This window comes from Phyllostomus discolor, chromosome 10, assembly GCF_004126475.2.
Source record: "Phyllostomus discolor isolate MPI-MPIP mPhyDis1 chromosome 10, mPhyDis1.pri.v3, whole genome shotgun sequence".
Classification (NCBI taxonomy): domain Eukaryota; kingdom Metazoa; phylum Chordata; class Mammalia; order Chiroptera; family Phyllostomidae; genus Phyllostomus; species Phyllostomus discolor.
The window spans coordinates 92,945,186-92,970,308 of NC_040912.2; the positions used below are offsets into that span (position 1 = coordinate 92,945,186).

General features: G+C 54.1%; 2 protein-coding genes across 2 annotated transcripts in view; one reads left to right on the forward strand and one right to left on the reverse strand.

Annotated features, from left to right (window-relative positions):
- KMT2C (lysine methyltransferase 2C) overlaps positions 1-12,127 on the reverse strand; it is a 204,599-nt gene extending 192,472 nt beyond the window's left edge. Inside the window, 1 exon segment of the mRNA XM_036011061.1 lies at positions 11,698-12,127. Within this exon segment, the coding sequence (XP_035866954.1) occupies positions 11,698-11,858 (161 nt within the window). The 5' untranslated portion in view covers positions 11,859-12,127.
- Positions 12,128-18,176: 6,049 nt separating this feature from the next.
- Positions 18,177-20,550, forward strand: CCT8L2 (chaperonin containing TCP1 subunit 8 like 2). The gene has a single exon (XM_028525282.2). The coding sequence runs from the start codon at positions 18,622-18,624 to the stop codon at positions 20,266-20,268; it is 1,647 nt and encodes a 548-aa protein (XP_028381083.1). The 5' UTR covers positions 18,177-18,621; the 3' UTR covers positions 20,269-20,550.
- Positions 20,551-25,123: the final 4,573 nt, after the last annotated feature.

Genomic DNA, 25,123 nt, shown 5'->3' on the forward strand with positions numbered 1-25,123 from the left:
GAGGATGTTCTGCATGGAGTTGGGACTCGGGCTTATTCGTAAACTTTTCAAACATGGAATGAATCTGATGTTTTTAAAAGGGAAAAAGAAGACAGCCTAAAGGCTGGTAAAATAAACATTTTGGGGTGAAGAGATTAAAAAGTGAAGTAAGCGGACACAGATGAAGGCTGAGGTGAACACGGAGCAGGCCATCGGTGACAGCGTGCCATCGCTCCACTGCCTCCTTACCCTGCGCGGGACGGACTCGGGGCACTCTGGGCTCCCGGAGCACGCCGGCAGCTGCTGCCACGGGCCCGGGGCCAGCCCCCGACACGCAGCCGATCTGCCCTCTCCAAGGGTCCCATGCCACCCGTCTCCCCAGGCCCGAGGACACAAACCATGGCTCAGAATGGCAAAGCCCACCGACCACTTTGGAAATGTCCACCCCACCCTCAGCAACGACACCCCAAACCTACTCCAGGCGGCGAAGAGGCTGCATTCCCAGCCTCTCTGCAGCCACGCGTGGTCCCAGGACCGCATCCCAGCCCGTCACACACAAGCTGCGGCCTGCGGCACTCCTCAGGGGGGCGTTTCAGAGAGAGGAGCTGCGCGTGCCTTGCTCCGCCCTTCGCTCGTGGGACGTGGACGCGGTGACCAGGGATCCAGTAGCCGGCAGGAATCTGACAGCGAAGGCCACGACATCCTGGAGACCCCTGAGCGGCGACATAAACCCAGCCAAGTCCCGGACAGCCTCGCAGGGCCCAGGCCGCACGCGGGCCGAGCCCCACCCTCCAGCCTCCGACGTGCGAGAAACACACACCCCTCTTCAAGTCGCCGCTGTCTTGAGGTTTCCCTTCCCACAAGAACGAGCCTCACCTCGGCCCAGAAGCACAAGCCAGGCATTCTGACACGGAGTCGCTGGTACTCCAGGTGCGGCGTACGAGAGCACTGCACAAGTCAAAAAAGCAAAATCATACCTTTCCGAAGGCTGATATATCCACAATTCTTCTATTTTTCCGTGATACATTTACTCACTGTAGTCCAATCTACACTAACAACTGCTTTTTAAAAAAATATCACTTCAGTTCCCCAATAAAAACCCATCTCTATTTCAAAATGCCTTAGTGAAAGGAGGAGCGAAATACGTAGGGGGCAGCATTATTGAATATCTCGGTAAAAGAAGCTGGAAAACAGTATTTCTGGCCAAGATGGAGGTGTAGGTAGGCACACTTTGCTTCCTCGAGCAACCTATATAAAAACGAAACAGCCAGAATTGCCAAGAAACCGAACTGTATGAAGTCCAACAACCAAGGCATTAAAGAAGAAACGTTAATCCAGCCTGGCGGGAGGGGTGGAGACGGGCGGCGGATGCACAGGAGGACACATGACAAGGTGGTGGCTGGCGGACAAGGCAGTCCCACATTTGCGCGTGGATAAGCTGGGAGGAACAACTGGGGAGCGAGACAGACCATGTGACCTAGGGTTCCAGCTCGGGGAAATAAAGCCTCAAAAGCTCTGGCTGTAAAAACCTGCGGGGGTCACGGTGACAAGAGAAACTCCCAGCCTCACAGGAGAGTCCGTTAGAGACACCCACAGGGTCCTAGAACATACACAAACCCACCCACCCAGGAATCAGCATCAGAAGGGCGCAATCCACTTGTGGGTAGTGGTGGAAGTGACTGAAAGGCGTGAGTGGCCTTGTTCCCTCCCTGATCCCTCCCTGACAGATGGCACCACAACACAGCAATGCGGGCTGCTCTGCCCCGGGGAATACCTAAGTCTCTGCCCCCTCACTACGTAACAGGTATGTGGAGACAAAGAAATATGGCCCAAGTGTAAAAACAGATCAAAACTCCAGAAAAAGAACTAAGCAACAAGGAGATAGCCAACCTCTCAGATGCAGAGTTGAAAGCACTGGTCATCAGGAGGCTCACAGAAATGACTGAGTACAGATGCAAAGTAAAGGAACAAGTGACAGCTATACAAAGTGAAATAAAGAAAAATATACAAGGAACCAACAGTGAAGGGAAGGAAACCAGGGCTCAAATCAACAGTTTGGAGCAGGAGGAAGAAATAAACATCCAATCAGAACAGAATGAAGAAACAAGAATTCAAAAAAATGAGAAGAGGCTTAGGAACCTCTGGGACAACTTTAATCGTTCCAACATCTGAATCGTAGAGAGGCCAGAAGTAAAAGAGGAAGAGCAAAAAATTGAAAACTTATCTGAAAAGATAATGAAGGAGAAGTTCCCAAATCTGGCAAAGGAAACAAACTTTCAGGAAGTCCAGGAAGCTCAGAGAGTCTCAAAGAAGGTGGACCCAAGGAGGAACTTGCCAAAGTACATCATAATCCCATTCCCCAAGATGAAAGATAAGGAGAGAATCTTAAAAGCAGCAAGAGAAAAGGAGACAGTTATCTACAAAGGAGTTCCCATTAAGACTATCAGCTGATTTCTCAAAAGAAACCTTACAGGCAAGGAGGGGCTGGAAAGAAGTATTCCAAGTCAGGAAAGGCAAGGACCTACACCAAGGTTACTCTGTCCAGCAAAGCTTTCATTTAGAATGGAAGGGCAGATAAAGTGCTTCCCAGATAAGGTCAAGTTAAAGGAGTTTATCATCACCAAGCCTTTATTATATGAAATGTCAAAGGGACTCGTCTAAGAAAAAGATGATCAAAACTATGGACAGTAAAATGACAACAAACTCACAACTATCAACAACTGAACCTGAAAACAACAAAAACAAAAACAAAGTAAGCAAACAACTAGAACGGGAACAGAATCATAGATAAGGAGATCACCTGGAGGGTTATCAGCAGGGAGGAGGTAGGGGAAGGGAGGGGAAAAGGTACAGGAAATAAGCATAAGTGGTAGGTACAAAATAGACAGGGAGAGGATAAGAACAGTGTAGGAAATGGAGAAGCCAAAGAACTTATATGTACAACTCATGGCCATGAACTAAGAGTGCTGGAGGAAGGAGGGGTGCAGGGCACCAGGGATAAAGGGGAGGAAAAAAGTAACACAATTGTAATAGCATAGTCAATGAAATATACAAATAAAAGAAGTTGGGAAACAATGATTTTTATCGTTTATACTCAAATACATGTTTTTGTTCTTCAAGTCCCTTAATTTCCCAAACCATCTGCTTCCATTCTATATTGCTATATAACAAGCTACCACAAAACGAATAGATGAAAACAACACGGTTTTATTTATTCGTAATTTTGCGATCTGGGCTAGGCTCAGGCGGCTGGCTCCTCAGCTAGTCTTCCAGGTGGTCACCCGGCTCGGGGCTGGACTCAGCCGGGCCACGGAAAGAGCTGGGACATCTGTGCAGGTGGTCTCAGGATGCCTCCCTCTCCACGGGGTCTCTCCAGCAGGATGGGCCTGGCTTCCTGCAGGAGGACGCGGGGCTCCAGGCACGCACAAGTGGACGTTCCAGGCCTTCTTAAAACTCAGGCCCCAAACTGCACCGCGTCGTTTTTGCTGCGTTCTCCTGGTTAAAGTGAGTCGCAGAGCTAGCCGAGACACAGGGCGAGGTGACCGTACAACAGCTTGAATCCAGAAAGCATAATTCACTGGGAGTCACCCATGTAACAGTGCACCTTCTCCCCCTTGATTTATGGACTGGTTAGCACCTTAATGTACGGCCACTAGCAATATTCCAATCTCCCTAGGGCTCAGCTATCTGTAAAATGAGTGGATCGACTAAATGTCCTCAGAATCCTCATCTGATTTTTAAATTCTGTAACTCTACATTGTTACTTTATATGCAATTGTCACTTTATATTCCTACTCCAAACACATGGTACATGTCATTAGGGTCCCAATGATCAGGAAATTGGGGAAATTCTTTTTGCTAGTCTCCACTAAAAGATGGAATTAAGAACAAAATACACAGACTTCACTATGACCATCGACTACCATATTTTGCCGTGTATAATGCACACTTTTGCCCAAATTTTTGAGGGAAAATAAGGATGTGCATTACACATGGGTAGTACCTGAAAAACCTTTCATCTATTCCTGTTTTGTAAGAATTTGTTACATAAAATTTCTTATAACGTAGTATGTTCAAAAACCAATGCTAAAGTTCCTTTGTAATAAAAAAGTATCTAAATATAAATAAATAATTGAATTAAAAAATGAAGGTGAAAGATTTTTTTCCCTGAAACTTTGGGCCAAAAACATGGGTGTGCATTATACACAGTAAAAAATGGTACATCATTTCTGATGTAAATGGATTGCACTGAGGTATAAAGATTAAAAGTGACCTAGGCATAAAAGACACAAAAAATCATTTAAAAACCACCTAATAAGAAGTCTCAGTAGGAAGACCTTACCAAATACCACTATGACTGCACTAACAAGTTTAGGTAACAAAAGTGTTTGAAATGATTTTGTGATAACATTGCTACATCTATAGCTTCTAGACTTGCTTTGGTTGTTTTTCATGAGTTACTGGTAAGAAGAAACATTTTAGCCCTGGCTGGTGTGGCTCAGTGCATTGAGCACTGGACTGCAAACGAAAGGGTCACTGGTTCGATTCCCAGTCAGGGCACATGCCTGGGTTGTAGGCCAGGTCCCCAGTTGGGGGGGGGGGGTGACAGACAAACCATCAATGTTTCTCTCCCTCTCTTTGTCCCTCCTTTCCCTTCTCTCTGAAAATAAATAAATAACATCTTTTTTTTAAAAGTTACACACAGGTTTTCGACTGCTCGGGGGGGGTCAGTGCCCCTAACTCCTGCATTGTTCAAAGGAAAGGCCGACTGCACTGGATTTCTTTAAATGCACAGGTCTAGCCGGTGTGGCTGCGTTGGGTGAGCATCCTCCCGTAAACCAACGGGTGTCTCGGGTTCAGTTCCTGGTCAGGGCACGTGCCCAGGTCGTGGGTATGGAGCAGCAGGTTGGTGTGTTTCTCTCTCACATCTGTGCTTTTCTCCCTCTTTCCCCCTCCCTTCCTAACCCTGACCCTCTCCCTAAAAATCAACAGACATGTCCTTGGGTGAGGACAAAAATATTAAAAATAGAAATACGTTGCATAGTTGTAAATATAAAAGTATATGCTCCTAAGAGGTATCCATGTTTATCAATGATCCTTCTAAATCATTTTCTACACACAAAATATATACATAGTTTGGGTGTGTGGGCTTTTTACAAAGAAAAGTACTAAACACTGCTTTGCAGCTCTTGGAAATCTTTTCCTCAAGCCAACAAACGTATCATCCACATCCTCCCACTTGGGCGCCCACAGGTCTGCCCCCGTCCCGACAAAACCACGTGGCTGTCCACTGATGGGCATTTTGTTGTGGCCAGTTCTTCTCTCCTGGCTTCCTACTTTCCTCTGCCGCCATGAGCGTCTCTGCACGTGTGCGCGTGTGTGGGGCATGTATTCTCATTTCCAGTCTCAACCGTACAGACTCTCCATATTATCAGTGATTTCTGCTAAATCACATCTTTAATCACCTGTCCTAATCCAGTTCCTAAATTCCCAGAGCACAACCCATACCCCCCCGGACGTTTCTAGCCTCTAGACATCCACATGGGGAACTTCAAGGTTCCCCCTTGCACTGACCCAGGCCCCAAGGGCTGGGCCGGCCCTGCCCCACCCTGCCTGCCTCCCACCTGGGCCTGAGCAGCAGCTCGTTATCTCCGCCCCCAGGTGAGGCCTCCGCCCCCAGTGTCTCCAGGGCAGTTCTCCTACAACATCTGCCATCACGCCACCGGGCACCAGAGTGCCTCCGTTCAACTGTGTGAGATGCCGAACAGAACACACAAAGTAACGTCATAGCATTCCTGTCCTCAGGAAGGCTGCGAACACCTCTTTTTGCAACTTTAATTTACAAACAAAGTAACCTGGGCAGAAAGCATTGGTGCAAGAAGACCTGCAGCCCACTCGAGGTCTGCAGATTAGATTCGGCCCCGAGGTACAGGCCCAAATAGCGGTGTAGGCCTTAATTAACTGAGGACAGTTCAAGACCAAGAGGCTCCCCAGAAGAAGCTAAGCCCCCAGCCCCTGCCGAAACCCCAGAGTGCCTAGAAGCAGCACCCCACAGCCCCACACGGCAGCCATCCGCAGAGCTCTCAGCTGCACCTAAGCAAGGTCTCCGGCCTCCTCGGGCCTCCAGGGTAAGCATCGTTCGGGCCTTACAAGCTTCGTGCAAGTCTGTTAAATTACCCGCCTGGTCCTTGTAAACAGTTTATAGACCCAGGGCTATGAAGCCCAAACTCACTAGCGTGGCATTCCAGGGCCCTCGCAGCTTGGCACCAGTCTGTATACTGAGCCTCTTGATCTAGTCACACTCCAAGGAAACACCTCTAACTCTTCCCTCCACCCTCAATAAATGTATTCACATTGATCCCTCGCCTCCCCCCCCCCCCCCACTGCCCCAGCACTCTCACTTTCTTCTCCCTCCGTCTGGCTAAATGCTCTTGATCCTTCAAGGTCTACTTCAAGTACTGCTTCCTCCCAGGCTTTGCAGACCCGTCCTGGCCACAGTGCACCTCCCTGCAGGCTGACTGTCCCTCCCGGCACATCCCTGCTTCCACGGTCTTCGAGTGACATGCTGCATGGAAGGTCTAAAAAGCTACAGAAGGATATTTCCCAGACTCTTGCACGACGCCGGCGTTTCTGCGTCATGCCCATTCACTGCTATCACAACATTAACAGCAGAAGCAAACCCAAACAGTTTTGCTATCTTTTTTACAGGAGGCGTCTTCTAGAGAAAGTACGAAAAGAGCTGTGTCATTCCTGCTTCTCCTAACTTGTGTTCTCAAGTCCTCTGAAGGCTGCACACAGGGAGACCGGACTTCCAGTGGCAGATTCAGGATTGGCCTACGCTAGCCACAAGCGTACATTTACATGTAGGGCATCACAAGAGAGAAAAAAAAAAGACATCCCTATTTCACTCAATAACTTCTGCAATTTGTACTGCCAAGAAGTTCTGGAAATAGCCACTTGAGCACAACCATGATAAAGGAAACTTTCTAAAGAGAGAAAGAAGGGATGAATGTGTTCATTGAAATGAAAACGGGGGCCAAACAAAGGAAAAGGAGAAACACACACGCAGTCCCTGGAAAGTGTACTCTCCGCCGGCTCTGGGCAGCTATGTTCCGTCCAGGCCTCGCACAGATCCCAAACGCTATCAAATCCCACCAAGGGACCGCAGCCGTCCCCAACAGGCAAGCACACAGAGGCTGCGTCCGAGGTTCTCTGGAAGGAAACACTGACCAGTTTCCGTTTGGGAGGACAGTGAGGTTCCTTGGAAGCCCTTCGAGGAGCGCTGTCCGAGGCTTCAGGACACAAGGCGGGACGGGACGAGCACCATCTGCCCGGAGGAACCCTGCCTGTGGCGGGGAACCACCTGCAGGCTGGCAGACCGGGAGGGAGCGGGAGGGTAGTGAGCGGTGTGCCTCGTCACTCTGCAAGCTGACTGCACATCTAGCAAGGCTGGACTTACTGAGATCACGGGAAAATGTGTTAAATCACTGTTTTCGGAATGGGGAAATGAACTTGTGAGACGTGTTTATTAAGTTGACATGGTAGTAATAACCAACAATACACTGATAAAAAATTGTACGTTCGACTGAAAACATCATATTCTCAAAGAGGAGCGATGCCATAAAGGCGGCCAACAGGCACAGGGACAACTGCCGCCCAAGAGAAGACAGGCTGCCATTCCTGGGCCAGCTCTCTGAATAAATTAAACATTTCAGTGCCCGTTAATTGCCAGAGATCAGCAATTACCGAAAATCTCCATTTACCTGATTTCTTTTAAAATAAAAAAAATACTACCATAAAAATTACAACTCTGCCTTATCTCAAAGAGCATAAATAATGACAGTAATACCTCTCAACGATAAACCATTGTTTTATGAAAATGCATACATTAAAGTGCAACAGAGTTTTTTAATCACTTGTTTCAAGTTCACAGAAATGGAACTGAGTTGTTCTGTTGGGGGAGGGGCTTCACCCGAGCTGCAGCAGGACCATATTTGGCGGGTCCCTGGTATGACATCACTGGTCCCTACTTTTTCTGCAGCCACAGTGCTCAGGGCGGCCTTCTCATACCAGTAACTGACCTCCGGACAACACAAGCGCTGCAGGCGGGCACGAGTGCACTCAGAGAGGGTACGGACAGCGGCTCAGGAACCCCAGCCTCCCACTGCCCCTTCGTCGCCACCCCAAGACCCTCCCCACCCCTAACTAACCCCCTTGGCTGACTTGGTAAGAAACAGGGTGGAATGTTTTCATGGCTTCCCTTATATATTCTAAGGAAGAAAAAAAATACAAAGGTCCAGGAAGAGTTTCCTTAGCATTAATAAAAAAGTAACCAGACCCTCCGGATGCGCCTCCTCTGAGCCAGGGGCTCTGTCACCAACAGGACACCCGCGCCTGTGACGAAGACCATGAGGCACTCCAGTAACCAACCAGCTAGGCAGTCCTTGCTGCTCAGGACTTTTAGGCAAATGTCAGTTTCACTGTTCCACTTGACTTTTGCATTACCAAAACAAAACAAAAAAAAAGATTACTGCCCTCAATTGGCTGGTGTGGTCCCAGGCACCAACAGGCTGCAGCAGGCCTGATCCCTGGTCAGGGCACACAGCCAGGTTTCAGGTTCGACCCGGAGAGGCAACCAACTGATGTTTCTCTCCCGCATCCATGTCTGTCTGTTTCTCTCTTGCGAGTGGCCTCCCCTTACTCTCGCTCTAAAATCAATTTTTCAAAAAACAGATCCTCGCCCAGGCTGGTGTGGCTCGATAGGTCGAGCACTGGCCTGTGAACTGAAAAGCTGCTGGTTCAATTCCCAGTTAAGGCACATGCCTGGGTTGCAGGCCAGGTCCCGGTTTGGGGACCTTGTGAGAGGTGACCACACATTGATGTTTCTCTCCCTCTCTGTCTCCCTCCCTTCCCCCCTCTCTAAAAGTAAATAAATAAAACCAAAAAAAAAAAAAACCCCACAAAAACATATCCTTGAGTGAGGATTTAAATAACTAAAAATTCTTACTTATATTCCTTTCAAATTTTGCCTCTAAGATTAATAGCTTCAGTTCAAAATTCTTTAAGGTAATAAACATAATTTTAAAGTAATAACAGTTCATGTAAAACCAGTAACTATATAGCCTGTGCTTTCAAATTTGATAAAACATAAAAATGATCTAATATTAAATAAACCTGAGGCAAATGTGTCAAAAAGTTATCTAATATTATAAAATAAGAAAATGTTAAATGTGTTTGCCTAATTGTCAAAAAGTCCAATCTCAAAGAAAGTGTAAATAGCAATACATGGGCACCTTTTTAATCCCAAGACAAACACACAAACCCATTTTTGAAACACAGTGTCAAGATGCGCTCATGCCCTCTCACCAAACCACCCACTTAGTGACCATCAAAATCACACTGGCCATTGAAAAGCCTGGATCTCCACTGCATTTCGCAGAGAATATTAATTTTTGTGTCCCACCTAATTAATTTGCAGACACTTTCAGTATTTACAAACCCAACGGGAGCTTGCTGCCAACCAGTTTCACTTTCGGGGTCTCCCCCCACTAAGTACAGGGTCTGTTCCACATGTGCCCTAACAGCGGGTAGAGGTGCCCACTCAAAACCCTTCTTTCTGCTTTCATTTCAACTGACTGGTTTCCATTTACGTGTTTCTGAAACATTTGGAGATTCCACCCCGTTCCAAAAACACATCTGACTCTAAAGAACTCACTAAAAGTTTGGAACCATCCAAGTTAGCCCTGAACTTTACTTCCTATGATGAATGCTGTACCAGTTTTCGAACCTAGAAGAAAAAATTCTCTCAAGACTTAGAGTTGTTCTAGACACTTTCCAAAGTTCTGATGCTTTTACACCGTTAGATTGGTGTGTTCTGCAGAAATCGAAATAATAAAGTGGTACTACCCCAAACCAACTTTTTTTCCTGGTGCATGAGAAGCTGCACTAATACAAATACGCCCATTTCAACCTCAGCAGGTGTGCGTGGGTGAGGGGCTTGACAACAGGTAGGTGTACGCTTTCTAGAGAAAGAACTTAAAAACAAGTCTGAAACATAAAGGAATCCCAGAGAGAAACCAAAAAGTGCTTTCCACACAGAGAAAACGGGAAGGAATCAAATTAAAACCCTAATATGCCTTGGTGTTTGCTCTAAAGGATACAGAAAGTGACAAAGAAGCTGAAAGTTACTTAAAACTGCACATCCCTTCTCCAAATGTAACCCAATACAGGACTCATGGTGGCGTTTCACAGCAGACATGACGTTACCATGCAAGAGGCATCCCAACCCCTAACTCGGAGTGACCAAGGAGCTCATGCAGTAACGCGTGCATCCTCCCCTGGTTTCGCTGACGGCCTGTCAGAGCGCCGTGAGAGCTGGCCATAAAACATGGAGGCAAGCTGAAGGCCCTGAGTCGTTCTCCGAAGCAAGGATAGCAGAGAAAAGAAAGCTCTCCAGCCGAGGGCTTCCTGGGGCCCTGGCAGCGCCGCTCCGCTCCGACTCAATAAACACTGCGATGGTAACTGTGTGGCAGCAAACGCAACAATATTGCGAAGTGAATTCGCCCGAACGACGACAAAAACTACAGAGTATCCATAAACGTGCAGCTCCCCTCCGCCCCGTGCAGCCTTCCACTCCCGACACCAGGCGGGCGGACGAGCGTACGATGAAATGAGTAAGCGACACACGCCATGCTACAACTTCAGAGGACGGCCACACACACCTTCCGTGGCACCCTCCGGAGCCACAGCGGCCGCGCGACTCCCCGGCACCACCACGGGCGTCTTCATTTCCAGGCAAAGCCGCCGTTCGGCCCGCCGTCCGGTGACAAGCCCACGCTGGCAGCGGAGAGCGCGCCGCGGCACCCAGGGCCGGTGCGCGCCCCGCAGCCGACGAGGGCTGCGCCCGACCCGGCAACTTCCACGAAGTTCCGCGGCGCCTCGCCCGCGTCCCGGGAGCGACCGTGCTCCGCGCGGCCGGCTCGCGTTTCCCAAACTTCCTGCGCGCTCAGCCCTCCGCGGCGCGCCCGCAGCCGCCGGGCAGCGCGTCGGGGTGCCGGGCGGCGAGGCTCTGGGTGGGGGAGGGAAGCGAGAAGTCCAACGACTTCCTAATCGACCGAGGAAGGAGGCAAGCGCCGGTGCGGGAGCCGGAAAAGTTGCAGGGCGACAAAGAAACGCGGCCCCCGCCGCGCCGGGGCTCGCCGCCTCGCTGCCGCCCCCCGGGACGCCGGCCGGGGGGAGACCACCTGGCCGCGGCGTTTGACAGCTCGGCCGGCGTCCCGGGGCGCGCCGCTTTGTAGTTGACAATAAACTCGCCCGGGCAGCGCCAGGTGTGCGGCGCTGTTTGTTTTTTAAAAGCCCCGGCGAGGCCGGCAGGCGGCCGCGAGGCGACGGGTCGCCCCGAGGAGGGGCGCCCGGGAAGCTCGGCGCAAGGGCCCGACTAAAAAGTAAAGTGCGGCGGCGGCCAGAGGCGGCGGCGGCGCCCGGCGGGGCGGGAGGTGCGGGGCGCCCGCGGGAGGCCCGGGCGCGGGGCGCGGGGCGAGGGGCGCGGGGCGCGGGGCAGGGCGGCGGGCGGGCGCCGGGCCGGGGACGCGCGGCGGGCGGCCCCACCCCCACCCCGCGGGGGCGGCGAGCGCGGGGGCGGCGGGCCGGGCGCGCGGTGACAGCTCCGGCCCGGCGCCGCGGCTGGCGCCCGGCCTGGCTCCCTCGCACTCAACTTACTTCTTTCTGGCTCTCTGGAAAGGGGAAGCGCCATCTTTGCGAGGCCGGCCCCGAGGTCTTTTGTCTGCGGCTGCGGGGCTCGGCGCCGGGGCTCCGGGCTCCTCGGGGGGTGGTGGCGGCGGCTGCGGCTGCTCCGCGCTCTTGTCCTCCTCCGACGACATCCTAGTCACCAGGAAAGACACATGGACCCCGGTCCTCCGCCTGGGGGGCTCCTCCCGCCGCCGCCGCCGCCGCGGCCGCCGCCGCCGCCGCTGCTGCTCGGGTTGCTGCTCCGCGGCTCAGCCTCTCGCATCGCCCGCGGCCCCGGGAGCAGCAGCAGCAGGTACCGGGAGAGGCGGCAACATGGAGCGAGCAGGACACGCACTCACACACATCGGCGCGGGCGCGCGCACCTCGGCGCGCAGGGGCCGGGCGGGGGGCGGCGGGCGGGGCGGGCGGGCGCGAGGGAGGGGCCGGCGGGCGGGGAGGTGCGGGCGGCGGGCGGGGCGCGGGCGGGGGCCGCGGGCGGGGGCCGCGTGCGGGCGCGGCGGGGAGGCGGAGGGGTGAGGGGCGCCGGCCCGGGGTCTCCGCCCGCGCCCCTCCCCCAGGCCGCCCGCCGCGGGCCGGAGGGCGGGGCCGCGCGGGGGGCGGTGCGCGCGCGCGCGCGCGCACGGGGCGGGCGCCGGCCGGGGGGCGGGGGTCGCGCCCCGCCGGCCGCCCCTCCCCCGCGCGGGCCGCGTCAGGCCGGGCGGCGGCGGCGAAGTTTTGACAGCTGCTCCAGTTGTTGTTGTGGGCGCCGGGCTGCGCGAGCGCCGGCCCCTCGGCGCCCGCCCCCCGGGCCGGGGAGGAGGAAGTTTTGCGGCGGAGCGTGCACCGCACGCCGACACACACTCTCGACCGTGGCCGTCGCGCGAGGGCCGCGCCGGGCGTCCCCCGGGCGCCCCGCACCGCGGACCTCTCAAACTCGCCGCGGTCTCGCCCACACACGGCCGCCGCCGCGACGCCCCCGCCCCCTCCCCCACCCGCCGGCCCCCACCGCCCCCCGCGCGTCGCCGCTGCCACTCACAGGGCTGGCTCCGCGCATGCGCCGCTCGCGGACGCGCCGCCGCCGCTGACCTCACCGCCCCTCCCCCGCCCCCGCTCCCTCCTCCTCTGACGCCGCGGCTCCGGCTCCGGCTCCGGCTCGGGAGAGCGCCAAGCTGCGGAGGCGGAATCCGGGATCGGGTCGGGTGTGCGCGGCGGCCGTGGGGGGAGGAGGCGGCCGCTCGGGCGCGCGCCGGGAGCCACACGGGCTCCGCCGGCCCCGTCCCGAGTGCTCCCGGGGTAACGCGCGTCTTCGGAGGAGAAGAGCCCTGCAACTTCGCGATAAATAGCCCCGCTCCACGGATAGCTCCGCTGTTCGTACGACGTCGTTCTCGAAAGTGATCCAGGAAGGGCTCGCCCAGCTGGGCACAAAAAGAACGGTGGGAGAGGCGCTGAGCCCGTGCAAACCCTGCAACTTCGTTTTCCCGTTCAGTGTGCCGCGGTGCACGGACAAAATACCAAGTCCTTCTAAGCCACCTCCTGTCATCAGGGAAAATGGTAAAAGAAAAATGGGGCCAGAGTCAGAAATCTGATATATGCACTTTCTGAGGAAGGACAGCGACAGATAGGGGACTCCGAGGTTATTTGTGCAGGGAGGCAACTGGACAATGTGCTTTCCACTCGCGACTGAGCAGTGCGAGGCGGCGAACACGTTGCTGATTGGGAGGGGAATATTAAGACCTATCGACCAACCATCTGCACAAGAACTAGGACTGTCATTCACTGAGCGAGCAGATTCTCTAGGCTGGACACACGGGGCACTTGCCATGATTTAATCTTCACAACACAGTTTAGTGTAGGGTAAAAGTACTATGCTGGGTTTTTTTTTTTTAGCTTTGTTGTTCATCTTCCTTTCCTCCCAATAGCCAGAATATAAACCTTACATTGTGTTTCCTATGTGGGCAAAATTTACAGTTTGATTTTGAGTCTATTCTGAATAAAAGCATCATTTTCTGAAGTGGCTGGAATAAGACTCTAATAAGAGAGTCATTTGAATTCCTTCAAGGTTTAATCCCTGCTGACTTTTTCAAGTTGGCTAAATTTACAGCTATGGGAATTTTGAGCTTGGGGAGAGGCTGGCTTGGTAAATGCAAACAATAAGTTAAAAGTGTCTATTATACATAGAAATACAACACATCCGTGACTAATGATAAACATATGATGTGGTGTGTTTAAAATTTATCATTACCCTTTTTTTTCATATTCTCTACACATGATGCTTGAGAGCACACTTGCAAAAACTGGATGATTGACACATTTACCGAGTTCAGTGCTGGAATTAGAACGCCCATTTCCGACTGTGCACAAAATGATGTACCTGGATAATTCAGGTTACTTCTCCAGCATGGCAGGGGGGCTTGTGTCAGGGGGTGCAAACTGCACGTCACGGGTTTGTGCATTGATGCTTCTGGGAAGCAGCAAGGCGGTGAGGGTGAGGAAGCTCAGCCTTGAATCTTCGTCCTGCTGGCCACTGCAAGAAGACCAGTAGTTGGGATCCATTTAAAAGGATAGCAGCCTCCGCCGCCTGAAGTTATCACAGGTGGAGCAAATAGAATAGAACTCAGGAGGCAAAGGAAGTGTTCAAGAAATAGTTACTCGACATAAAATGTTTGAAGGGTGATTCCATTTCCATTGCCCACATTATACAGCTCTGAGACCACAGTGGCAGCAAAAATCCAGGAGGCAGGGAGCTGAGGTGCTTCCAAACCGTAAAATTAAAAAGACATGAGCATCTGCAAAGGCCAGGAAAAAAAATTAGAACGTCTAGTTTCTAAAGTACCCATGTTACACAGGCACTTTTTCAACATGGTAGCCATGCACCAGAGTGCAATGTCTCTGAAGGGTGGGGTTCCAGCAGCTTTCACTTTCTGTGTTACATCTCTCTAAAACACAATGTTTCAAAGCACATGCAGTATAATCAGAGATATGACATATTCAATATTTAAAATGTGGGTGGGGTAAGGGCTTAACCTGCAACAAAGAAAAAGACACTTCTCAATAAACGGTAAGCAAATGAGATTCTCCGAGTGTAGCAGGCGACAGTGAGTAAAAATTCGCAGTACAGGACCCGTCCTCGCTGACTGAGGGCCTGCCGACGTCACTGGCGTGGTCTTTATTCAGAGCGTGTCTGTATCGCTTTGTTTTGGTGAGCACAGAAGTGTGGCTCAGGCGCTGCCCTGGGTCACGGCTAATTGTCATCCCTCCCTCTCTGTGTCCCCTTGAACTCCTGAATTCCTCGGGGCTTTCTAGGAACCCAACTTACAGCTGGGAAAGGACCACTGAAAACTTAAATTCTAGATCTTACCATTTTTACGTTCATATTTCTACTATCAAAGTCATGCTTTAAAAAGCTGCAGTCATGGCTCGAGTTTTGTTTTGTTTGCTTTATTTTTCAGTGGAAAAATGTTTTAAAAATAATTTTAATCACTTAAAATTCATTCATATTTAGTCTGTAGTGTTTTTTAGCTTTTAAAATTCATATTGCTTTGAATAAGTTGTTTCAGTAATTCATACCATGTACCTGTGAGACCGAAAAATTAAAGAAGCTAAAAAGAAACAAATAGATCAATAACGTAAAAAAAAAAAAAAACCATCTGTCTAAGAGTCCTGGCCAGAGTAAGTAGGTCTGCTGAGCCTTCCCTCCCCGCCCATAGTGATAAGAATCTTGCCCTCTGGGGGTGTACACTCTAAGCCTGGCACTGCTTAACAAGATAAACACAAAAGGGACAAGCAGGCAACTGAAAATTAAACACGGAAAAACATACAAATAGGAAGATTAAATATTTATAGCCATTGTGTACACAATCATAGTTTTAAAAGAAATGCAACTGGGGGCTTGGGGGGAGGGCGGGGCAGGATGAGTCAGCAGACAGTGTGTCTGTTCACAAGGGGGGGGGGGGGCCTAGAAACCGCCCTGCCAGCAGGTGTGATACAAGCCTAAAGATGGGCTCTCCTGCCCCCCACAAACACACACGTTTTCTTGGGTTCCTCTCCTTTATTGACCACAGACAGGGACATAGTACGGATTCCGAAGGATGCCGCACCAATCGACCCCCAACTGGGCGGCTTTAAACCACAGAAACTCATTCTTCCCCAGCTCTGGGGGCTGGAAGTCTGAACTCAAGGTGTGGGCAGGGCCGGTTCCTTCTGGGGGCTCTGAGGGAGAATCTGTTCTGTGTCTCTCCCGGGTGTCTGGGGGCTGCCCACAGTCCTTGGCATCCCTTGTCTTTTAGGTGCATGACTCCAGTCTCTGTCACCGTGGTCACATGGGCGTCTTGTCCCTGTGTCTGTGTCCTCACATGGTATTCTCAGTGTGTGTCTTCCGTTCTTGTAAGGCCAGTCACACTGGGGTCAGGGTCCACCCTACTCCAGGATGACCTCGTCTCCCTTAATCATGTCTGCAGGAATCCTCCTCCTCCTTCCCTTTCCTTCAGCTCTCCCTTCAGACTTCATTTGCATCCCGGGCCACCGCTCTGCCAATGGCAATGGTTCCGGGTCCCTCTGGGTGTTTCTGTAACACCTGTGCTTCATTCACCCCATCGCGGCTCCCCCACCTGTAATGAATGGCCGACCGGCTGTCTGTATCCCGCCCTGAGCCCTGTGAAGGCGGCTGCAGCTGCCTGCCTTACTCACCTTCTATCCCTACCATTCAGCCGCAGCTAAATAAATAATTGTGGAGGAAGCCAAATAAGGGAGGAAACATGTTCACCTTAAGAGAAAGAACTAAGACCATCGTTCACAGGAGTGTTTGCTCCTTAAAAAGAAACTGTATCTTTATGAACAATGTGTATGTGCACACTCCGTTACTTCGCTACATTTTAGGTTGGTTGTTACAATGTATCTTACAGGTCTGCGAAGAAGAAACAGGCAAGTCATCTTTGCCACCTGTGACTAACATGTGTGACACCCTTGCCAGCGTCGCTGGCTTTCGGGAACCTGGGCAGAGAGGATGGTGCCCATCTCTCACGGTCTCCGAAAGCAGCAGAGGTCAAAGAGTTGCCCAGGCTCCAGACAGCAGATCTGCTAAGAAACGTGCCTCCCAGCCGGGAGAGTGCGGAGGGGAAATGACGGCAGAGCAGCACGCACAGTGTGCGTCATCCCGCCCGAGTGTGTCACACGGTTGCAGCCCACACCTCCGGTGCATGTGTGTGCAGAAGGGAGTCCCACTCATCAGCATGGGACCAAGGGTCATCTCCGGGCTGGGATTCCAAATGACACTTACTTTCCTGGGTCTTTTTTTTTTCTTTTTTTTCTATTTGTCTATTACAGTTCACATTCAATATTATTTTTTTAAAGATTCTATTTATTTATTTTTAGAGAGAAGGGAAGGGAAGAAGAAGGAGAGAAAAAAAACCATCAGTTGGTTACCTCTCACGCACCCCATACTGGGGACCTGCCCCACAACCCAGGCATGTGCCCCCACCGGAAATGGAACCAGTGACCCTTTGGTTCACAGGCCAACGCTCGATCCACTGAGTCACACCAGCCAGGGCTCAATATGATTTTACATTAGTTTCAGATGTACAACATTATGGTTAGACATAATTATGAAATTACCCCCGACACCTCCAGTACCCATCTGGCACCCAACACTTGTCTGTGGAAATACTGAAACAGCGTCTCCCATGTTATCATGGCTCCTGACCCTCGTCATCAGTTCCAGAGTCCCGTTTCCCCACTTAGGGGGAAAGGACAAAGGGTTTGTTTTCCAAGTGAAAATGAGTGGCATTGCTCTTCCCCCTCATCTTGATACATTCATCACCCCCGGCCAGCGCGCTGCCCAGCACCTGTGGGAAGCTGCATTCGTTGGGCGGGAATCTGTCCCCGTCACTGGTCTCCGTGCTCCTATCGCCTGTCTCCCTCGCTGCACTGGACATCGTGGGGACGCTATGTGTCAAACAGAGAAAGACACAGTCGTCACTCCAGGAGGCTCCATGTGAGGAAAGGAGGGAGTGAGCGAAGGAGGGGATGAAGGAAGACACTTACCTTCTGGGGGGGAGGAGGAGGGGGCCCAGAGGGCCCGACTCCATTCACTGGGGTTGTCCGCCTTCCTGGCCGGTGGGAGGCGGGTCCGTTCCCTCCCCGTCGTCGTCCATTCTGCTTGTCTGTTTGTCCGTGGGCCTCTCGCCCTTGTCTTGCCCTGCCTCTGCCAACCCAGTGATGCTGCCGTCCTTGGCAGGAGCTGTCCCACTTTGTGCGGCATCACACACCTGCCACCTGAGAGACAGGTGAACACTGGCAGGAACCCGACGACGAGCACAGACAGGCAGATAAGGTGGCCGAGGCGGAGGCCTCAGCAGGCCCTGCCCAGGGAGTGGGACCAACGCAACCCGCACCCCCCCCCCAGACGGGCGGCGCAGGGCCACTGCGTCACCAGGAAATCGGAGCGGGTCTGTCCTTTCATCCGCTGTGTGGTCCCCTCACGGTCTCCGACGGTTAAGTGCAGCGCCGGGGCCTGGCACGTGGGTGCATCCTGAGCCCTCTGGGTGCCTGGGCCTAACCTCCTCGCACCCGAAGGCCCTCCTGGACCCCAACCAGCCTTCTGTGACCTCACTCCCTGCCCGGGGTTCCAGGTGCCACTCTGTGAGGTCATCAGGATGGGCTCCCTTTCAGCCGCCAAGGGTCCGAGGCCCCTGCCGCCTCCTTCCCTTCCAGCTCAGTTTGGGGGTGCTTTCAGACCTGCGCTCACCCCCAAACCCAGCCTGGAGGGCAGATGTCCCCAGACACTGGGTGATGGGCCCATGTGTCCACTGACCCCTTGAGTAGCTTCAAAAGGTTGGTATCCCCCTCGCCCGCCCCCCACCTGCTGCTGCTTCTGGAGCATCCCTGCAGCCAGGGTGCCCCCCCCCCCCCCGGCAGGCCATGGCTCACGGAGCCCCTTCAGTGCGGGAGCTGCCCCAGCGGCTGTGGCCGGGCCCCAGCGGTCAGGGAGCAGAAGGGCAGCACCTTCGCAGCAGCCTGGCCGCGGTGCAGGCCTTGGCCAACGTCATCCGGCCGTGCTACGGGCCCTACGGCCTCCAGAAGCTCCTGGTGACCGCCAAAGGAGAGACAGTGTTCACCGGGTACGCCACGGCCATCCTGGGGGCCCTGCAGTTGCAGCACCCCGCCGCCCGGCTGCTGCGGGAGGTGGCGCTGGGCCAGGCCGAGCACAGCGGCGACGGGGTGGCCTTCGTGGTGCTCCTGGCAGAGGCCCTGCTGACGCAGGCCGAACTCCTGCTGAGCGCCGGCCTGCCCCGCTCCCAGCTCCGGGAGGCCTACGCCGCGGCCGCCGCGGAGACCCTGGACCTGCTGCCGTCGCTGGCCATCCGGTCTCTGGGGCCTTTGGAAGACCCGTCCGGGGCCCTGTACTCGGTGATGAACACCCACACGCTGTCCCAGGCGGGGCACCTGGCCAGGATGGTGGCGCAGGTGTGCTGGGCGGCCAAGGAGCTGGACGGCACCTTCCACCGGGAGCGCGTGGGCGTGTGCGTGCTGCAGGGAGGGCAGCTGGAGGACTCGTGCCTGCTGCCCGGGCTGGCCGTGCCGGGGAAGCCGTGCGGGCAGGTGACCGTGGTGCTGAGAGGCGCCAGGGTGGCGGTCTTCGCCTGCCCCTTCGGGCTCCCCAGTCCAAACGCCCCGGCCACGGCGCGGCTCTCCAGTCCCACCGAGCTCGTGCAGTTTAGGAGGGAAAGCGAGAGCCTGTTCCAAAGGCAAGTGGAGCAGCTGGCGAACGTGGGCGTGAACGTGGTGGTGGTGTGCGGGGACGTGGAGGAGAAGCCCCTGGCACAGGCCGACAAGTACAACATCATGGTGATCCAGGTGAAGTCCCCGCGGGAGCTGGCTGGCCTGAGCGAGGTTCTGGGCACGCCTGTGATGCATCACCTGGTTGCCCCCCTGGAGCCGGGCAAGTGCCAGCGGGTGTATGGGCAGGAGCTGCGGGAAGGCCTGGCCGTGGTGTTTGAGTGGGACCCTCCGGCGACCCCTGCCCTCTCCGTGGTCCTGCGGGGGCCCACGCGTGCGGGGCTCCGGGAGGCGGAGCAGGCCGTCTACCACGGAATCGATGCCTTTTTCCAGCTGTGCCAGGACCCCAGGCTGCTCCCGGGGGCCGGGGCCACCGAGATGGCTCTGGCGAAGATGCTCTCGGACCGGGGGACGGCGCTGGAGGGGCTGCGGGGCCCCGTGCTCCTGGCGTTTGCGCAGGCCCTGCGGTCTCTCCCCGCCACCTTGGCCGAGAACGCGGGCCTGGCCGCCTCCCGCGTGATGGCGGACGTGAGCGCCGCGCACCAGGCCGGCTACTTCCTCGCGGGCGTGGGGGTCGAAGGCATGATCGACGTGGCGAGCGAAGAGGTGTGGGACACCCTGGGCGCCAAGGCCCACGGCATCCAAGCCGTGGCCGACGTGGTCCTGGAGCTCGTGACCGTGGATGAAATCGTGATGGCCAAGGAGACGGCCCCGAGCCGGCAGGACCTGAACCCTGAGGAGGAGAAGGCCAAGGACCGGCGCCCGTGGCCTGTGGAGATACACATGTAGCCACACCCTCCAAAAAACGGGGGCTGTCGAGGCCGGCCCGACCACCCCCCAGATGACCGTTTGCCTTACTTATTCCCTCCGTGTTTGGGACAGAGTCCGTTTCTTTAGTTAAAACAACATAAAAGTCCTTTTCCTTGACGTACTTCCTTCCAGATTCTTGGCTTAACAACAACAACAACAACAACAACAACTCCTGTTTCTCTCCATCAGATTCTGCTCTTTTCCTCCAATAAGGGCAGGATTCAATTCTATTAAAGGTTTTTAATTAAGTATTTGGGGATGCAACAACAAAAAAAATGTGCATGAGTCTCTCCCCAACTACTTTATTCACGTGTGATATTCTAGCACAGGGGTGTCGAACTCATTTTCACCGCGGGCCACGTCAGCCTCGAGGTTGCCTTCAAAGGGCCGAGTGTAATTTTAGGACCAAATAAATGTAACCACTCCTCAACAGTTAAGTGAGAGCTCAGCGCTGCCACCGGGTAGAAACACGTTCCGGGCCCGATAAAACAAGGTGGAGGCCCGGGTTTGGGCCGCGGGCCTTGTGCTTGCCGCCTGGGCTCTGACACATTTGAATTTCTGTCTAGATGTCACTTTAGCCACCTGAGGACATCAGTCCCAGCTTACAGAAGGGGCAGCTCATTCCTACTGAGAGTGTTCGGAAAAAAGAAAGGGATATTATTCAATGCAAGAAGGAGAAGGAGAACGGAGGAAAATCAGCTGGCAGGCAGGCAGAAATATAACTTTAAAAAAGAAAGCAGCCCTGGCTGGCGTAGCTCAGTGGGTTGAGCACCGGCCTGCGAAGCAAAGCGTCGCCAGTTCAATTCCCAGTCAGGGCACGTGCCTGGGTTGCAGGCCAGGTCCCCAGTGGGGGCCATGTGAGAGGCAACCACAAATTGATGTTTCTCTCTCTCTCTTTCTCTCTCTCTTCCCCTCTCTAAAAAATAAATAAATAAATAAGAAAATCTTAAAAAAAGAAAAGGAAAGAAAGCAAGCCACCTTGGCATAGGTGACCCAGGGCATATGAGGACAGACAGGTTAGACCGCACTGAGGTTGTCCCGCAGGGGAGGGGAGCGGGAGCACCTGGGTGTCGGGCGGGGCTCCGACCCGCCTGGACACCCCCGGGCATGAAAGCACTGGGAGCAGAGTGGGAAGAGCTGCCCGAGCGAGCCTCTGCCTCTTTGGCCGCCCAGCCCCTCTGCTCGGGGAAAGAAGGAGCCGGGTCTGGCAGCAGAGGCTAGGCGAGCGGAGGCTGCGATCTCTCAGAACCGGAAAAACAAACAAGCTGCCGCTGAGCGCTACCAACGTGCAAACACCCTTGAGGAACTCGGAGGAGGCGAAGTTTCTGCAACGGCCCGAAGAAGCCGTCAGAGAACCAAGGGTGGTCTGTGGAGATGCAGAGAAGTCCACTCCCTGTCACTGATTTAGGGTCCGTAGGACCCTCGATGCGTCTTTCCTCGTTTTCTCTCCATCGCCGTGTTCCAGTGAAAACAGCTAGGAGCTTTCATCCGCCTCTCCTTCCCCCACGTTCTGTGTTCCAGGCTCCATTCCTTGGTAACAGTGGCAACAATAGAAACAGGGAACCCTGGAAAGCAGGTCAGAAGGGCTTTATATAAATCCTACTTAATCATCCAAACGTGAGAAAGAAGTCTGGTGGCCTCTCAGCCGCAGGAGACCCGTTCGAGCTTTGGAAAAATTAAGTCGCCGGCCAATGTGACATAACGAATGGAAAACGGACCTCCATAGTCGTTCCCTGTTTTACCGCCCCTGTTATACATTTCTCTCCTGTGATGTTTTCAGAGATATAACCCCTACGGTTACAGAGCAAATATGCCTTAAAACAGCCCTTGGGATATTTACAATTAGTGTTTTTAAAATTACTGTAAAAGCCATCTTTATTTTCTAGAAAAATTAATAAATAATAAAGATGACCCTGCTCACACAGAACATTTTGGTTACAGATCTAAGATATAACAGATCCGGTGATGCAATAACATAGGACATTTTAAATGTTCTAAGTTTGATACATGAGAGATTTTTTGATAGTTTGGGGGAAAATCATATTAACATCTCATTGCCATCTCCTCCCCCCCCCCCCCCCGGGTACACACATGGAAGCCTGTATATGTAAATGCAAGTTAAAACGGTCAAGGTCAGCCCTGGCCAGGTAGCTCAGAGCACAGTCCCAAACACTCAGGTTGGGGGTTCAATTCCCGGTCAGGGCACACACAAGAATCAACTGGTGAATGTATCCATAAGTGGAGCGACTCATTGATGTTCCTATCTCCCCCTTTTCTCCCTTTCTCTAAAATAAAAAAATAATAATAATTTAAAAAGTTATCAAGGTCAATCTTACAAGGGACAAGGGAAGTATGGCAGACACAAATGTAAAGAGCTTATGCTTAAAGCTAAAAACGCGTGACCCACACTTGAAACTTGAAGACAGAGAACGCAGGCATCTTGTGGGGAGTGCTGGGTGGCAGGGGTCCTGGAGCCTGTGCGAGAGGCCTTCCTTCCCATCCCCCCCCCAGACTGGTCAGTCAGCTCTTCGGTTTCGTGGCCTTGAAATAAACCTCCCCGGGTGAGCCAGAGGCGGTTCCCGCTCTCTGTCATCTAAAGAGCACCAGCTGTTCCAGGAGGGCAGAGAATGTCACACAGCGGGCGGCGCGAGCACCCAGGGCGGCCGGCAGACAGGGCCCGGGGAAAGGCCCAGGACGGAGAGCCCTTCGGAAGCTGGGAGAGCCTGGGTCTCCTCAGATGAGTGTCACCTTCCCCGTGACCTCCTGCCTTCTAAGCTCTTGCTCCTCGAAGTGCTGCATGAACCCACAGCAACAGGAACAAATGAGAAATATAGGGTCTGGCCCCTCCCCTCACCCCTCCCCCACCTGCTATGTCACAATTTGCACTTTAGCCAAGACCCTCAGGTGATCAGGGTGCATGTTAAAGTTTGAGAAGCACGGGTCTAAGCAATAATCCCAACTAGCTATATCTTGATTATGCTTTGAAATCAAGTACCCTCCTTAATACCACCTTGGGCATTCTGTTTAAGTGTCTCAGGTATCACGTTGTTTCTTTTCACCTGCTGACCACGGAGACGTTGACCAGAACGTGGCCTCGATTTTACTGGATCCTGACCCTGCTTCCGAGGCTCCAGGGTTGAGGTCCAAGGCCTCCCATAGGCAGGGTCTCAAGTCCTCCCAAGGCCCACAGTGCTGGCCGCCGAGGCACCTTCCAAGACGTGCTTCTCTTCTGTTAGAAGCAACTGCATTTTAGAAAGGTCAGTTCCTAGTGTGTGTTCTGTATCACACTTGCAGCTGGGGGGCTGGGCTGTTCTTCTATCCCGAATCCCCTCTGGTTTAGCAGCATTGTCCCCTGGGGCTCCCAGTCCATCCAGCCACCGACAGCAAAGCAGCAAGATCCTCGGGAGGAAACGGAGAAGGACAAGGAGAGCGTGGGAGTGCGGGCAGATGGAGGAGCAGGGTGCCTGTCTCGGTGGCGGGGCTGCGGTGAGCCGCGAGAGCCATCGCATCGTTTGGGCGCAGGACAGACTGGGACCAGCGGCCCAGGTGCTGGCGTCCCGAAGGGAAAAGGTCACTGATTTCCAGTGAAAATACGACAGAAGACTTGCCAACAGTACGTTCAGGCCCTTGGTCTAAGGCACCTCTTCTCAAGATGGCGTTCTGAAGGGAGCCCCGGGGGACAGGGGTTCCCCTTGCTGGGCTGGGGGCCCTTCAGTGCCCAGACGGGGGTAAGAAGAAAGCTACGATTCAGGAGGGAACACAGAAAACGCCAAAACAGGGACACCTGAGTGGGAGGAAGAGAGGCTATCGAGGCTCGGGGGCCTCACCAATCATTGGTGAGTGAGCAAAACTCGGTGAGGGAGTCGTGCCGGAACCCTGTCGGCTGGACTGACGGACGGACGGGTGCGCGTCCCAGAGGGCTGCCTGCCGTTGTGGCCTTTCTGGGTTTCTAACCAACCGTGGGCGACGACCCCGACGGCCAGGGGCTCCTTCCCACCGTGGTTCACTGAACGCGTCCCCTGTGCTCAGTGCCCCTGTCAGGGCCGCCACCCCAGGCAGAGCTGCCCCTCTGGCGCTAAGGCACAGAGATCTTGGATTCCCAAGGGAGCTGGGCCACTGCTCCCAGATACCTGCCCCCAGGCACGTTCCGAGATCCCCCTTCCTTACCGGGGGAGGGGAGGAAGGCTGGGGTGGAGACAAGAGAGATGCGGATGAGTTTCTCGGAGGGCCTCTGCTCACCTCTCCGAGGGCTCCCAGGGGCGGGGTGGGGAAGAGCCGGGAGACTCTCTCCGGGAAAGCGGGGGGGAGGGGCGGCGCGGCGTCTCAGCCCAGAGGAGGCTCCCTGCTTGCAGCCCGGAGCCCTGGGGCCCCAGGAGGTCTGTGCCAGCGGGAGGGGACGGAGTGGGCTGCGGGGGAGGCGGGGACGGAAGGGTCTGCGGACCGCTCTGCGGCGTGCCAGCCCCGGGCCTGGGAGGCGGGTTTCCCTGGGCCAGAGGAGGAGGAGGGCAAGGATTGACTTGGGGGAGGCCTGCGCTGATCCAGAAAAACCAGGAAGAGGTTAACGTACTCAGAATTAACCAGATTAAGTGTTCTACTGCCGGGCCGAGGGGGAGCTGGAACAGGACACGCTGAGATCATGGAGATGCAGAGACATCACGCCATGCTCCATGCTCCCTGCGTCCAGGGCCTGAAAATTCGAACCCCGGACCAGCGGAAAGACCGCGCGGGGAGGGAGTTCGGACACTGTCCTGCGTGTTCCCCAGCAGAGCCTGACGCTGGTTACCGGGAGCCGAGAGCGGCCGGATGCTGGCTAGCAAAGAGGGCAGCCCGTCTT

Coding starts and splice junctions, on each gene's coding strand:
- CCT8L2 (XM_028525282.2), top strand. CDS start 18,622: ATGGCTCACGGAGCCCCTTCAGTGCGGGAGCTGCCCCAGCGGCTGTGG.